Genomic DNA, 17,275 nt, shown 5'->3' with positions numbered 1-17,275 from the left:
TGATTTTAAAGGGAGGGAGGAAAGGATGGAAGAAAATTATTGGGAATATTGTGCCAAGGACTGAACTTGGGGCTTTGTATATGCAAAGCATGTGCTTCAGCCTTCTGAGCCAAAATATCTACTTATTTATATAACATACACTTTTATATTTATAAAACTTATTTACATGATGTATATACGTATCTAAGTCATACTTATCTAAGAAACCTATATTAAGAATGCTAAACTGGGGGCTAGAGTGATAGCACAGCGGGTAGGGCGTTTGCCTTGCACGCGGCCGACCCGGGTTCGAATCCCAGCATCCCATATGGTCCCCTGAGCACCGCCAGGGGTAATTCCTGAGTGCATGAGCCAGGAATAACCCCTGTGCATTGCCAGGTGTGACCCAAAAAGCAAAAAAAAAAAAAAAAAAAAAAAGAATGCTAAACTGATTCATTTTTATTATTCAGAGATCAAAAATTAGGTTTTATCAACCTTGCATCCAAAACTCTCAGTCAGTACTGGGAACACACCAATTCTCAGTAACGTTCTAAAGAACAAGATTTCTCTTGTGATAAAACCTTACCCTCAGGGGATTTTCATTGAGGTATGGTGGCTCTCCTTCTACCATCTCAATAGCCATGATACCCAGAGACCATATGTCTACTTTGGGGCCATAAGCTTTCCTTGTAACCACCTCTGGCGCCATCCAGTACGGTGTTCCAACCATGGTACTTCGCTTGCTCTGCTCAGGGGTGATTTGGGCACAGAAACCAAAGTCAGCTATAAAAAAAAAAAAAAACAACACAAAACATTTAGTTAGTAGAGACCATGAATGGTTCTATCAAAGTTCACTTTAGATATTTAAATTACATTTAAGTTTAGCCTGCTTTTAAACTGTTAATAAAGTAAACCAGAATGAGTTCCAGATAATTTATCTAAGCGACATGCTTTCAAGGAGGACCTTTATGCTAAATAATTATAATTGACCCTTGAATGAAACAGGTTTGAACTATGAAGGTCAACTTTTACACAGTATCCTCTGTAATTGTGAATTATAGTACCAATAAAATACAGTACTAGAAATGTACTTTCTTTTAATGATTTCTTAATGCTTTATCTGATTGTAAGAATACAGTAGGTAAGACGTGTAAGAAATTCTGTGCTAATGAACTATTTATATGATTGGTATCTTTCTGTTCAGTGTTTTTTTTTTTTAAGGGGGTGGGAGAGTTGATACCCAGCAGCCTCAGGGCTTACTGCTGGCTCTGTGTTCAAGGATCATTGTGAGAAGGCTTGGGAGACTATATATATGTGAAGCAGGGATGAACCTGGAGAACTGTATGCAAGGAAATCATACCTTACCTGTTCTATCTCTCCAGTCCCCAGGTTAAGTTTTCAGGGAGTCAAAAGTCACACATAAAATTTTTTTTTAAGCTGAGGACAACAGGATTATTTATCTAAACATAGTATGTATAGTGTATAATTTCGTGTGGATGCCACTAGCCCTAACCCCTCCTTCATAACACTTTGTGCTACCTTGCCAGCCCCATATTTTTAATAAAACTGAAAAAAAAAAGTGTAAAGGAAAAGGTCACCGAAGGTGGACACTTTAAATGTAGTAAACTAAGTAAACAAAGCTCAGGAGGTAGTAACTACTTTTGAAGAAAATGAAGCGCAACAAAAATTACAAGCATCTGACTTGCCAAGAGCAGAGAAAGATGAAACATTTCACTACAACTTACCTACAAAGTCTTCCCCAGCATCATTCTGCTCTATCTATTTCATAATTGAGGAGAAGAACACTTAGTTTAGTACTCAGTGTTAATTCAGTGGGAGTCAGGGTTAAATTTTAAAAATTCCCACTCTCCCACTATTCAACCCAGCGTACTCTGTTTAAAAATACTGTTAACATGTATATGTGTAAGATATAAACTTTTCTTATACATTTATATGCATATAAATAATCTCTATAAACAGCTTGATTTATTCTATCTAACTAGGACATTGCTTACTTTTTTTGCTCAGGTGTTAAGGATTCAACCATGGGCTCCCAAACGCAATACTTATGAGCTATTTTGGATATTTTCAAAATTTTATTTTTAAAGCTATTTCTATATTGGCATGGTGTTTAACATTTTTGTAACAACATAACTTTTTGAAACATAAAAATATAATTTAGCTACCCCCTTACTGCTCAACTTTCATTTTCAAAAAAATAACTGTACTTCTTATGCATATGCTTAGTAACTTTATTGAGGGGACATCTCAGGCCACACTGTTTCTAAATTATCCACTAAGATAGCAAACTTTGTTCAGTTGAAGAAACTTCAGCAGAAGTTTGCTAGGTCCACTGGAGGACATGGATAGCACAGGAAAGTTGATTTTTTTCCATGACTAATACAGAAAATAGTTAGGTCAAAGTGGTTTACATGGTGTTTTTTTTCCCCCTTTTGGTCACCCCCGAGGTCAGAGTCAAGTCATTCTCCAAATTAAGACATGTTCAACCAAGTCTAAAGATGAATAGCATGAGACTGTAATAGATAAATTCAGGTTTATCTTTGGGTGCTGGCACCACTATTAAAACAGCTTTAGACTACTTCCCAGCACCTTACAATTTAACACTTGAATTCTGAGGCAGATACTTTATCAATCCCAGCTGCCTAAATAAAGTACATTTTCTCAACCACTCTTCTCAGCCTCTATCCACATGTAAATATTAACAGAAGAGGCTTTCAACAAGAGAGCTTCCTAAAAGAGGTTTTCAAAAGGCAGAAAAGTAAATACCAAGTGTTATTTGTTTATTACTCACTAAGTTTAACTGATCCTTCCATTCCCAAAAGTACGTTGTCACTTTTGATATCTCTGTGGATGACTTGGTTAGCATGCAAAAACTCCAATGCCTGTAAACACTGAACAGAAAAAAAAACATTCAATGAAACAATTCCTGAAAAAAATCTGAGAGGTTCACAGTGAGCAGTTTGGTACTCAGTACTGCTTCAAGTATTCAATAGTTCTGTACAGTGATGAAAACAAAATTTCTTAATGAATCTCCTCTTAGAGAGCATTATTACATAGTGTCTTACTTGTTTTTTTTCTGTCACTGATTACTTAAAACTGTAAGAATATCACTAATGTTCAATGTTCTAATTTGTAAAATGATATATATATGTCTATATCATTTCTAGGCCTTTTTGGGGGAATGGGGAGGGGTTGAGCCACACCTGGGAATACTCAGCACAGGGCTTGTTTCTGGCTCTGGCGTTCCTCCAGCCCACCCACTTTTCAACTTTTAAACACCTAGGGACATGCAGCACTTGTTAAATATGCACAACAGTAGAGATAAGTAAGAACTTTCCCATTTGAATCTGGGATATTCAGAAATCAAATCAATGTAACAAAACTGAAAACTGGGCAAGATCTTAATCCATGTTATCTTTCTTTCTTCTTTGTTTTTGTGTTTAGGCCACATCCAGCAATACTCAATGGTTACTCCCGACTGCACTCAGAGATCACTCTTGTTGTTCAGGGGGATCATATGGAATGCTGGGGATCAAACCCAGAATGACTGCATGCAAGGCAAGTGCCCTACCCGCTGTACTCTCTTTAGCTCCCCCATGTCATATTTCAAAAGTGAGGACTGTTTGCTTAAGTTTAAGAAGATCAGATTTTATTTATTTATTTTTTAATTTTTTTTGGTTTTTGGGTCACACCTGGCGATGCACAGGGGTTACTCCTGGCTCTTCACTCAGGAATCACCCCCGGCGGTGCTCAGGGGACCATATGGGATGCTGGGATTTGAACCCGGGTCGGCCGCGTGCAAGGTAAACGCCTTACCCGCTATGCTATCACTCCAGCCCCCAGAAGATCAGATTTTAAGTACTGGCATGCTACTATAGTCTTTAATAAAAACTGAGAATATAAATTGTAAAACTGGAAACAATATTCTGCTTCTACTCCAGTTAGAAAACAGCGAATAAAGTTTTTATGTTATTAACAAAAATCTCGGAGAACTTCATTAAAGGAAAAATAGCTATGTATTATCAAAGTAAATTTACAAAGCAATTAAGAAGATTATTTAAGGGGTCACAGAGACGGATAGAGGAATAGGTGCTTGGCTTTCAAATGGCCAAACTGGGTGCCCCGAGTTCCTCCAGGAGTGATCTCTGAGCACAAAGGCAGTAATAAGCCCTGAGCATTGCTGGGTACGGCCCAAAAACAGAACAAAAAAACAAACAACAAATATATATAACAAATGAAAGCTTTTTAAAATTCTGACTTGGGTAATCTATCAGAATTCTGGCTTAAGCAAACAAGTCTAAGTCATCAATGAATATAAAGAAACAGAAACCAACACCCTCTTCACTGTCCTGAGACTACTGAAACCAGGATCAGATAAAGTGTTCTGCATTGCCTAAGATAGTCTTTAAGAGGTGTATATTTAAAATATAAAATTTTAAAGTATTTAAAATTTTAAATAGTCAAAATATTTATAGAGGTATAAAACTCTAAAATTAATCTTGCTTAAATGATAATTAGAATTTTTTCCCCACTAGAATCTGCCTGCTGAACTGGGTATGTTTCCTTCCAGAGCTATCCTTACACATGAAGAAAAAGGTAAAAACTCTTTTTTTTTTTTTTTGCTTTTTGGGTCACACCTGGCGATGCACAGGGGTTACTCCTGGCTCTGCACTCAGGAATTACCCCTGGCGGTGCTCAGGGGACCATATGGGATGCTGGGATTCGAACCCGGGTTGGCCGCGTGCAAGGCAAACGCCCTACCCGCTGTGCTATCACTCCAGCCCCCGAAAAAGGTAAAAACTCTTGTGTAGGAGATAACTTGTAGGGAATGTGTATAAAGTATATCAGACAAGAAGAATTACCTATGTTTAAAAAAAAGGGGGGGAGGGGAAGAAACCCTCCCTTTTTAATACTCCGGCTAATCAATCACGTATCACATTAATATATCAAGCACTAACTCACCTCTCTGCATACAGCAGCAATCTGTGCTTCATCCATGCAGGTCTCTGTTACAACATCAGTAAGTGACCCCCCAGCAAGGTACTCCATTACTACAAATAATTCATCTCCCACCAGATAACTGAAAAACAACAACAACAATAAACTACACATACAACACACACAGTTTTACTTCTTTAAACACACAGCACTTATTACAGAATTTGTTATACAACACAGAAAAATAACAAGAGCATTCATTAAAGATTCTCCTGGATTACTTTATAGTTGCTCATGCACAAAGATTGTTCCAATTCAAATAACCCTTCCTAGTAGGAATTTTTGTTGTTTATGGGCTGACCAGTGTTGCTCAGGACTTACTCCTGGTTCTGTGCTGAAGGATCACCCATGGTGGGCTTGGGGACCATATGGGATGCCAGTGGTTGAACCAGTGTTGGATGTGTGCAAGGCAAGCACCCTATCAGCTATTCTCTTGGCTCTGGCCCCTCTGGTAGGAATTTTTTGCTCTGTTTTACAAAGGAACAGGAGCAAAGAGAATTTTAGTAACTCATATGAGGTATCATAGCTAAAAAGTGACGGGACAGACATAAAGAACAGCAGTCTCCAAAGCTTATGGCTTACCTTAAATTATGCTAAACTACCATAAAATATTACTTTAATAGCATTATATATTGTGCTAAAAGACATAGCACAACAGTTCAGAGCACAGGCTTTGTATATAGGAAACTGGGAACAAAGAATCCCAGGTTCAATCCCTAGACTGCATGGTGAGGGATCTCTCTCCCCAATCAAGAGCTGGAAGAAGCCACTAAGCAAAAATTAGGTGTGGCTCCAAAATCTAAAACATACAAAACAATAAACTACTTTAAAAAGCATGGGAAATGGATAGAAAGTGACTTTTAAAACCATGAATCCCATAAATAAAGACTAAAATGTTAAAATGTGCTATTTTCCCTCTATTTGAAGGAAATTTGAACATGGACATGAGAAAATCTATCTAATACAATCATTATTATAATTGATTTTTCTTTTTCCTTTCTGATTATTGGACCACACCTGGTGATACTCAGTGGTTATTCATGGCTCTACACTCAGGGAACCATACAGAATGCTGGGGACCGAACCCTGGTCGGCTGGATGCAAGGCAAGTGTCCTACTTGTACTATTTGCTCTGGCCCAAATTTGGCTTAATTTTCTTTCATTCACACATATAACTGCTCCAAAGGAAAAAAAGTAACAAGGAAAGAAAAAAACAAGTTGAGGGATGAGGGCTGTGACTCAAATCATCAAGCCTGTATTTTGCAAGTGTTGAGAGGCCTGGGTTTGGGCTCTGGTGCTCAGTGGTACCCAAATATCACCATATGGCCTCTAAAATAATGCTGACCATTAACACGAAAAACAAAACAGTTGAGGGGCACATAATTCTATTTACTAAATTAAATGAAGCTTTGATAGATGAATAGCATAGCACTTGGAATAAAAATTTATTTCTAAATGTAAAAACTGTGGGACTATGTCAAGACATAAAACACAGCCAGTCTTTCCTTAAAGTTTCTGCTTCTGATTGTTGCAACTGATAGATGCACCAGACACAGACATTTAACTGTCTGTTCTCACTTGCCAAAAGACATCTCCTTAGGAAACATCTCCAGAACTACTATTTTCTTCCTTCAAGTTTACTTTTAGTAATGACATTCTTGTCCAACTAAAATGGAAATATGCCCAAGCAATGAGATTTGAAATTTCTCCCTTTTTTGGTGCTCCCATACCAGTCCCAAATTTTGGGTTACATCAGCTATGCTTAGGGTTAAATCCTGGCTCTGCACTTCAGGGATAATTCCTAGTGGGGCTTGGAGGACCATATGGGGTGCTGGGACTCAAACCCAGGCCAGCCGCTTGCAAGGCAAGGGCCCTATACACTATACTATCTCTCTGGTTCCAAGTTCTCTACTTCTGTTCCAATGCACAGAAAATATTAACATTTACCTGTCCAAGAAGTTAACTATGTTAGGATTCTTTAATTCTTTCATCACCAGAATCTCATTTATGATCAACTCCTTCTTTGGCTGTTTCTGTAAATTTATCTGCTTGATAGCAACCTATAATAAAAAATCAGAACAAGTTTCCTAATTAACTTACAACATTACAAGCACCATACAGTGAATCAATGGTTCTATGGCACATATATGTAGTATGTTGTACAGTAAGATGATAACGGTAGTTATGGAAACATTTTCACTTTGATACTAGCTGCTTAGATTGCTTTGCAATACTGCTTATTAGTATTTTCTCCCTCTCCCCTCCCCCCCTCTTTTTCTGGCACCAGCCCTGAGGACATCATGAAGTCAAGGCCAATGCTCTATAATTGAGATACATCCCCAACTTCATATTTTGTATTTCTTGAAGCTCATTAACCAACCTTACATTAGCCCACTGCCAAAAATTAATGCTTTTTTATTCCTATCTGAAAAACTAATTTTTTAATATTTTACTTATGAAATTTAATATATAATTCCATCTTTCCCCTTAATAAGTACAGTAATTCTTTCAACAGTCAATTTAAAAACCTGACTATATGCAGTATTTTTTTAATTGTTTTTTTTTTCCAGTTTCCTTCCACTAAAAACTAACAGCAGACCCCAGAAATAAGAAAAAGTATTTACCTCCTGTCCCAATGCCACATCAGTAGCTGTGAAAACTGTACCGGAAGCCCTAAGAGAAAAAACACAACCAGATTTAAGGTTTCTAGAAGCACTATCGTCCCACTGTTCATCGATTTGCTCCAGCAGGCACCAGTAACGTCTCCACTGTGAGACTTGTTACTGTTTTTGGTATATCGAATACGCCACAGGTAGCTTGCCAGTCTCTGCTGTGTGGGTGGGATACTCTCAGTAGCTTGCCGGGCTCTCTGAGAGGGATGGAGGAATTGAACCCTGGTTGGCTACATGCAAGGCAAATGCCCTACCCGCTGTGCTATTGCTCCAGTAAGGTTTATAAATAATCGCAATTGATAACATCCCAAAACTAGGATTAAGGATCATGAATTTGACAAAAAGGGATTAAGGAACACTGAAGACTTAATTGTGAAAAGAATAAAAGCAACATTAAAAGGAGAAATAGGGCCAGAATGATAGTATAGCACATAGGGTGTACATAGCCTTGCACGTGGCTGACCTGGGCTCAATCCCGGCATTCCATATGGTCCCCAGAGCACTGACAGGAATAATTCGTGAATGCAGAGCCAGGAAAAACACTGAGCATTGCCAGTGTGACCAAAGGGAAAAACAAAGGATGGGGGTGGAGTAAGAAAAAGTAAATTCAGTTGCAAAATTTATGTTTGAAAATTGTCAATTTCAGGCTACAAAAATATAGAAAAAAGATTAGCATAAAGCCCTAGGTCTAATAGTCTTTTAAGAAATAAAAGCAGTAATAAAATGAAGGTTCTGGATGTTGTTTTCAAAAACATCCTTCTTCCAGAAGTCATCTATATTAGGTGTTTACGTTTGATACACACCATTTCATGCATATTTATATACTTTATGAAAGAAATAATTTATCATTACAAAATATAAGTTTTTAAATGTTTCACACACATATATGATTTCATTTTATGTGTTTTCCCACAGTTAGATTTTGTATTCAACAGTGGATTTGTGATGGGCATTCTAATGGTTTGGAGTTATACTCATTATTATTTATATGCATTAATCACTGTAGTTTATTATGCTGTAGTTTATTACTAGGCTCAAAAGTAAAAGTTTTCAAGTATTTCTTACTAAAACTATTATTACAATTGATTTAGTTTTTATAAAGAAATTCATAAGATTTCCAAAAAGATTTCTCTTACTAATCACAGAACAGTGCCCAGAAGTTAGTGACAACAGAAACTCAGGAGTGGGGCCGGAGCGATAGCACAGCGGGTAGGGCGTTTGCCTCACATGCGGCCGACCCGGGTTCGATCCCTGGTATCCCATATGGTCCCCCAAGCACCGTCAGGAGTAATTCCTGAGTGCAAAGCCAGGAGTAACCCCTGAGCATTGCTGGGTGTGACCCCCCAAAAAACAAGAAAAAAAAAAAAGAAACTCAGGAGTTCAGGCAGAACATTAAAAAATACCAATTATTAAAAAAAAAATTAACAATTACTGGGGTCAGAGTAATAGACCAGCAAGTAGGGTGCTTGCCCTGTATGCGCTGACCCAGATTTTATTCCTGGCATCATACGATCTCCTGAGTTTGCCAGGAATGAACCCTGACTGGAGAGCTAGGAATAAGACCTGAACACTGCTGGGTGAGACCCCCAAAATAATTAATTTGCTTTTTGGGTCACACCTGGCGATGCACAGGGGTTACTCCTGGCTTTGCACTCAGAAATTACTCCTGGCTGTGCTCAGGGGACCATATAGGATACGGGGAATCGAACCCGGGTTGGCCGCGTGCAAGGCAAACGCCCTACCCGATGTGCAATCTCTCCAGCCCCCAAAAAAGAATTTTTTAAAAAAATTATTAAATAAAATCAGATCACCTGACTTAAAGTTCAATATTAAATGATATGATTATAATACATGTTGTTATTAATGGATTAACCTTGCAGTAGATCTTTTTATCGTTGCCCTAGACAGATACCTCAACAGGCTAAAGTATATGGTTTACATGCAGGAGACCCCAGTTTGATCCCCAGCACAACCTGGCCACTGAGCACCACCAGGTGTGCCCCTAAACAAACAGACAAACAAAAGTATCAAGGTGAGGAGAATGCTACTCACTCCTGCCAGCAATGCCAAGGACAGAACCTGTGTCTCCATATGCAAAGTATGCACACAGCCCACTGAACTCTCTTTGACCCAATATTTTTAATTAGCATCTAAAATTAAAATGTACTACTTATTTGCACAAATTTAAAGGTACTATTCATAGGCTATAATAAGTGCTCCAAAATCAACTGGCAAAAAACATGCCATGCTATACACCTAGAAAGCTTCAATGCTTATAGTAATATAGTTACTAATACTTACCCTTGCCCAATTTTTTCGTATCTTGTATATTTTTTCTTAGGATCACCAATGCTCACAATAGTTCCTATTTTAAACAAAAACAACAAAGTTGGAAGCCACTCAAGCAAAATAAAGTTATAAACTGATATTTCTTTAAATCATCTCCTTATTTTTTTAGATAATCTCAAAAGCAGTATCTCGTCACACTGTATCACTGTCATCCCATTGCTCATCGATTTGCTTGAGTGGGTACCAGTAATGTTTCCATTGTGAGACTTATTACTGTTTTTGGCATATCAAATACGCCATGGGTAGCTTGCCACGCTCTGCCATGTGGGCGAGATACTCTCGGTAGCTTGCTGGGCTCTCCAAGAGGGGCAGAGGAATCAAACCCAGGTTGGCCATGTGCCAAGGCAAATGCCCTACCAGTTGTGTTATAAAGCAAATATATCCATTAAGTCAGACCTCCAAAGAAATATCTTGATTATCCTGTCACTTTCTCAAGATGATCATGCTTTAAAATGACCAACTGCACTAATCTGTCGTGACACTAAACTGAATTCTCAGCACTAGGGATGTCTGGTCATAAAATGGACTGGAGGACATGCTTTGCATAGGGTAACTTAGATTCTTATCAACAGTACCCTATGGTCCCCAAGCAAGGAACAAACCCCAGATACAGAGCCAGGCATGGTTCCTGAGCACTGCAGGGTGTAGTTTTAAAAAGCCCCCTGCCCCCCATAACGATGTTATACGACTATTTGCTATCAGAAATAATAAATGACAGAGAAATATCTTAAATAGTAGTTCTAACTTCTGTACTTTCTACCTTTCAATACACTTATGCAATTATTTATTATTATATTGTTCTAGGAACCAAGAAACAGTAGCACAGAGTCAACAAAGCACAAGAAAGTATGAAAGCAGAAATGAAAAAACAACAATCAGAAATAACAGAAATGGGGAAGCATCATGTTTCCCCAGCAGAATAGAGGGAAAAAAAAAATCAAAGCTTTCTGGTGCCGGAAACCTCTAGCAAACAGAAAACATTTAAAAAATTTGAAAACAAACTTGGTTCTTGCAGCACATACAGGGCATCTGTTCCTCACTGGAATTATTTCCCCAGTCCCTCTAGTTACTTCTTTACAAAAGGAAAAACACATGGAGGCCAGAGTGATCACCCAGCAGGTAGGGCTTGCATGTGGCTGACCCGGTTCTATCCATCCCCAGCATCCCATATGGTCCCCCAAGCATACCAGGAGTGATTCCTGAGTGCAGAGCTAGAATTAAGCCCTGAGCACCACTGGGTTTGACTCCAAGACAAACAAAAAAGCATAACAAACTGTGTATTTATTAGATTTTTACATATTACTCTCTAATAATCTCTCCGGACTGGAGCGATAGCACAGCGGGTAGGGTGTTTGCCTTGCACACAGCCAACCTGGGTTTGATTCCTCCGTTCCTCTAAGAGAGCCCGCAAGCTACCCGTGGCATATTTGATATGCCAAAAAACAGTAACAAGCCTCACAATGGAGAAGTTTTTGGTGCCCGCTCAAGGAAATTGATAAACAACTGGACAGACAGTGCTACAGTGCTACTCTCTAATAAAGTGAACACAGAGATTGTTCTAATATGAACTAATGTCACTGTTAGAGAAGTTCACAAAGTTATAACTAAGAAATAGGTTTCAAAATTAGGATGCTAGACAAAACCAAAATATATTCTCTCTTTTTGGGGGGAGGGGTCACACCCAGTGATGTTCAGGGGTTACTCCTGGCTCTGCACTCAGGAATTACTCCTGGCGGTGCTTGGGGGACCATATGGGATACTGGGAATTGAACCCAGGTCAGCTGCGTGCAAGGCAAATGCCCTACCCGCTGTAAAATATCACTGCAGTCCCCAAAATATATTCTGTTTACAAGTAAGTCAAAAAAAGAAAACCATATTAAATTTTCAGATGCTTTAAAATTTTTACTTATAGGAAGACAAAGGCATATTAAGAAAATTCATATCAGTAATGCTATTTTATACTGGCATCTTACTTCCAGTCTACAGTTATAGTATCTCCTTGATCTTTCTAAGTCAGAGTTCTTCATAACTACAGATGGTCTGAGGATTGTAATCAGAGGTTCAGAGTGATTGTGCAGTGGGTAAGGAGCTTGCTTCACATGCAGCCCACTGGGGTCTGATTTCTGGCACCCCATATGGTCCTTGAGCACCACCAGGAGTAATTCCTAAGTGAGAGCCAGGAATAATCCCTGAGCAACCCCTGGTGTGGCCCAAAAGAACAGAAACAAAACAAAACAAAAAAGAATTGTAATCAAATATTACTACCTTCTCCCTAGAACTGTTTATCAATGTATCAAGCATTCATTTAATGCTTGATTAAGCTCCAATGGTAGCTAATAAAAGGGAAGAAGGGAAAAATACACATATTATGCTAACACACACATAATTTCAATTTATTTAGATTTTCAAACAGAGAAATTATAGATATATACAAAGTATTTGTAAGTTTCCTTTGAAGCTTACAACATTTCCAACTATGGCCCTTCAGGAAAAAATAGTGCTCCCAAATAAACACACAATAATCAGATAATATGTACTCTGACATTAGAAGCTTTGAATTGAAACACAGCTCCTAGAAGAAAACAACTTACTATTAGTTTTACACCAAACTTTAAGGTATAAACTAAAAACCCATCTGGGTCAATGTTTTAAGAACCATTAGCCACCTAAGGATAACGGAAAATGAAGTTAACATACTTAATTTCTCCATAATCTCTTCATCTGTCATTTTGGTCTTCTTTTTCTGTTTGTCTGAAGACTTGGCACCACTATCAATATTAGAATCACCAATTGCTGCAGGAATAGGTTCAATTACAGACCGTGTATAAATCTGCAGAAAGATAATCATTACTGAAACCTGATGTAAAACTATTTTTACAAATTCTTACCAGCACTCGATTCAGTTGATGCCTTTGTTATTTTGTGGGGGCTGGGCTCGGGCCACACTCAGCAGTGCTCAGGACTTACTCCTGGTTCTGTAGGGATTATTCCTGACAGTGCTTGGTATGCCAGGGAACAAACCAGGCTTGGCCACATGCAGGGCAAGCACCTAAACTCCTGTAAATCTCTCCAGTTCAGTTCTCTGATTTTCAACCAAACTTAAGTTATCTGTACTGTTCTTAAGAATGAGAATACCCTCAGACTTGTCTTATAAAAGATTTATACTTAACATGTACAGTTTTGATAGTCTAACAAAACAGCCAATCCATAAAAATTTTAGTGTACCAGAATCTAAAATGACATGCTAACAACATAGTAAACAAATATAAATTTTCAGCTTTGTTAGCACATATACTTAAATTGGAATAGTATAGATACTAGAATGGCCTTTGAGCAAAGATACAAGCAAATTTATGTTTTCCATATTTTTCTGTGCAATTTTACCTTTAAAACATAGTTTTACAAATCGTTATCACAGTAAGAAAGAAAAAAACAGAAGCACAAGCTCAGGGGCTGGAGTGATAGTACAGTGGGTAGGGTGTTTTTGCCTTGCATGGAATCTACCTGGGTTATCCCTGGCAACCCATATGGTCCCCTGAGCACCTCTAGGAATAATTTCTAAATACAGAACCAAGAATAACCTCTGAGCATCGCTGGGTATGGCCCAAAAGAGGAAAAAACACAAGTTTAAAAACTATGCTCTTGTAGCTTAAGGACTATTTTGAGTAATTGGTAAAATTGTTATTATCCCCGTACTTGTGTTAATTTATTACCCTATGTATCCTTTCTGTAAACTGTTACCTACTCTAAATATACATAGAAAAATACGATGAAAAGAAAAAACAATCAAAATTTAGCGTTAAAAACCATGCTCTTATTACATAAAGAAGATGAATTTAAAAAACGCTTAAAGGTGAAATAATTATTACAAAAGTTTTTATGCATAAATTTACTGTTGCATTCCAATGAGTCAGTTCTAGGAAGTAAAAAAAAAAAACCCTCAAAAACAAACATCAAAACCAGAGCCCTCTACCATTATTAAATAAGGATCTAATAACAGCACACTGTGCCACTACTTCTCCCTCTGGCAAAAAGCCCCTTACCCATTTTTCATTTGGATTAGTTTAGAAGGCCAGAGCTCTGTCTCAGGGCACTATCTAAGGTCTTTATTATTAAAATCCCCCCATAATGGGTTAGTAATTTTTCTTTTTTCTTTTTTTTTCTTTTTCGGGTCACATCTGGTGACGCACAGGGGTTATTCCTGGCTCTGCACTCAGGAATTACCACTGGCGGTGCTCAGGGGACTATATGGAATGCTGGGAATCGAACCTGGGTTGGCCGCGTGCAAGGCAAACACCCTACCTGCTGTGCTATCAATCCAGCCCCTGGGTTAGTAATTTTTCTAAACAACCTCTTAGTAGACACCAAAGGCACTAAGAGAAATGTAAAATGAAAGTTACAATACCCAATTTTGATAAATGAACCAAAACCAAAAAACAATACTCCCCCACTGAAAAAAGTGAGAAAATATACAGGAAACTCTATCCCAATCTAATACTTTAAATTTTAAAGAAAAACCATGATTTTAAATTTTAAAAAATTTTATTTGCCACACCTAGCAGTGCTTAGGAATTATGCCTAGCTCTACACTCAGGGATCACTTCTGGAAGTGCTTGAGAAAACATATAGTATGCTAAGGATCCAACCTGGATCAGCCATGTTGTTACCTGCTCTGCCCTTAAAAGCAGATGTTCTTGGGGACTGGAGCGATAGCACAGCAGGTAAGGTGTTTGTCTTGCACGTGGCCGACCCGTGTTCGATTCCCAGCACCCCATATGGTCCCCCAAGCACTGCCAGGAATAATTTCTGAGTGCAGAGCGAGGAGTAACCCCTGAGCATCGCCTGGTGGGACCCAAAAAGCAAAACAAAGCAACAACAACAAAAAACCCAGATGTTCTTTAAGTAAAAAAAGAATATCTTAAATAAATTTTCAGGACTGGGCCAGAGCAGTATCATATAGCAAGCAGGGCACTTGCCTTGCAGCCAACCTGGGTTCGATCCCTGGCATCACATATGGTCCCCTGAGCACTGCCAAAAGTGATTCCTGGGCACAAGCCCTGAGCACGGCTGGGTGTGGCCCAAAACCAAACGAACATTTTTTCAGTACTTAAATATTTTGAATCTGAGGACTTTATGGAATAACGAGAAGTCATGAACATTTAACCATAAAAGTCAAAAATAGGCTGATGTTTTTAAAAACATGTAAGCACAGAAGCCCAAGTGGCGCAATGGCAGACAATCTTCAGTTCCCAGAACTGCCCACACCCTAGAGGGAAACCCAGCGCCAGATCAAAAATGTGACCCCTGGATATCAAAACAACAAAGGGGGGAAGTGGAAAAGAAAATCCACAGACATGAATAGACATACAAAGCCCAATTCACCAGTCAGATCTACTTACTGATTTCGTATGATCTGGTCTTGGGGCAATAACAGGTGGCGCAGCCTCCTCTTCATCATCATCATCTTCCTCTGCCACTACTGCTGATGTTTCAGATACCTTGGTGGTGAGCTGTGATTTTATCATATGAGTAAAGTAAGGATGACAAATCAAAGAATATGTTTAAATATGACTCCCTCTCTTTTTAACACACCAACTAATTTAAAAAGCAAAGACAATTATGTAAGTTATAGAAAGTTTATGAATCAAATGTACAGTAAATATCACGTATTCATTTTTAAATTTCTATTTTGGCAGTTCCAAAAACTGGACACAAGGCCTATATATATATATATGTGCAAGGTATGTGCTCTCTATTGGAGCTACATCCCTGACCACATAAGCAAGTACCCTTCAAAGAGAATACTCTTTGCAACAGCAAAAAATTACTTTGTTGGGGCTGGAGTGATAGCACAGTGGGTAGGGCATTTGCCTTGCACGCAGCCGACCCAGGTTCGAATCCCAGCATCCCATATGGTCTCCTGAGCACCGCCAGGGGTGATTCCTGAGTGCATGAGCCAGGAGTGAGCCCTGTGCATCGCCGGGTGTGACCCAAAAAGCAAAAAAAAAAAAAAAAAAAAAAAAAAAATTACTTTGTTAAGACCCAAAGCAAAGATGTTCTTGGCTATGCCTGCCAATTTCACCAAAACACAAAATGAAGCAAAAAAGGAAGGTTTTAGTCTTTACATAGAAGATCTCACATGTCAAATGTGCGCTAGGAAGTACTTTACATGTTACTGCATTTAGTATTTATCACTGTATCACTGTCATCCCATTGTTCATCGATTTACTCGAGCCGGTACCAGTAACGAGTCTATTACACTCAGCTCTGAGATTTTAGCAGCTTCCTTTAGTCGTCTTCCCCAATGATTGGAGGCGTTCAGGGTCAGGGGAATGAGACCTATCGTTACTGTTACGCCGCGGGTAGCTTGCCAGGCTCTGTCGTGTGGGCAGGATACTCTTGGTAGCTTGCTGGGCTCTCAGAGAGGTATGTATATATCTATGTATATATCTTTTACTGTATTCGGGATATGAATACGCCATGGGGAGCTTGCCAGGCTCTGCTGTGCAAGCAACAGACTCTCAGTAGCTTGTTAGGTTCTCCAAGAGGAAGAACTAGGCTATTAGATGTGTAGTCTAGGCTATTAGATATCTTCTGGGGGCTTGGTTTTATAGTCTGGATGTTGGCCACTGATAGGATTACACAGTGGTGGGGGCAGTTTGTGGGTGTGACTGCTTAGCTACTGGAAAATGGGGGATCTGGGTGGAAGAGGCCCAGTCCCAATCCGAGCAGCCTTGGAGATCTCGGCCCTGGGTCCCACACACCCGAGTTCCTCTGCCAGTTCCTTCATGCGTGAGGCTCGCCTGAACGAGTATTTATATACTTATTTAGTATTTATATACTTTAAGCATCATATCAAGTCTCTTCAGTTCTCTTAACCAGGTGGCTAGTTAAAACATTAACAAGTAATTTTATTTGACAACTAATTAATTTAGACACCTAAATAATTTAGAAAATAAAACTTTTTTTGAGTAAGTATATTAGAGTAAGAGTAGTTAAGAAATAACATATAAACTTACTGCTGGTGTTCCAGAAGGGAAGCCATCTTTCTCTGAAGAACAAACAAAAAATAATGCTATTAATTCAAAACATAAAACTTCCATATAAATAAAGCGGAAAAAGTTTAAGTTCTCACACAACTTTACATTGAATTTTTTTTAAATGACTCTTCGTTTTCAGATAGACAACCATACATAACTGAGCTAGTAAATCTCAAATCTAAACTGAATTCAATAGAGGCGAGAGAAGTAGTACAG

At 38.6% G+C, this 17,275-nt stretch overlaps 1 protein-coding gene across 2 annotated transcripts in view; it reads right to left on the bottom strand.

Moving 5' to 3' along the window:
- Window positions 1-17,275, bottom strand: part of PAK2 (p21 (RAC1) activated kinase 2) — a 78,626-nt gene that overhangs the window by 12,528 nt on the left and 48,823 nt on the right. For both annotated transcript variants that reach the window (XM_055124929.1, XM_055124930.1), the window contains exons 5-13: window positions 17,039-17,070; window positions 15,419-15,529; window positions 12,717-12,849; window positions 9,972-10,035; window positions 7,623-7,671; window positions 6,946-7,058; window positions 4,963-5,080; window positions 2,792-2,891; window positions 566-762 (exon numbers count right to left, since the gene is read on the bottom strand). In XM_055124929.1, coding sequence (XP_054980904.1) covers window positions 566-762; window positions 2,792-2,891; window positions 4,963-5,080; window positions 6,946-7,058; window positions 7,623-7,671; window positions 9,972-10,035; window positions 12,717-12,849; window positions 15,419-15,529; window positions 17,039-17,070 — 917 coding nt within the window. The remainder of the gene's footprint in view (window positions 1-565; window positions 763-2,791; window positions 2,892-4,962; window positions 5,081-6,945; window positions 7,059-7,622; window positions 7,672-9,971; window positions 10,036-12,716; window positions 12,850-15,418; window positions 15,530-17,038; window positions 17,071-17,275) is intronic.

This window comes from Sorex araneus, chromosome 2 (assembly GCF_027595985.1).
Source record: "Sorex araneus isolate mSorAra2 chromosome 2, mSorAra2.pri, whole genome shotgun sequence".
Classification (NCBI taxonomy): domain Eukaryota; kingdom Metazoa; phylum Chordata; class Mammalia; order Eulipotyphla; family Soricidae; genus Sorex; species Sorex araneus.
Note: the sequence above shows the minus strand (reverse complement) of the source record. Positions and strands in the feature narration are given on the sequence as shown.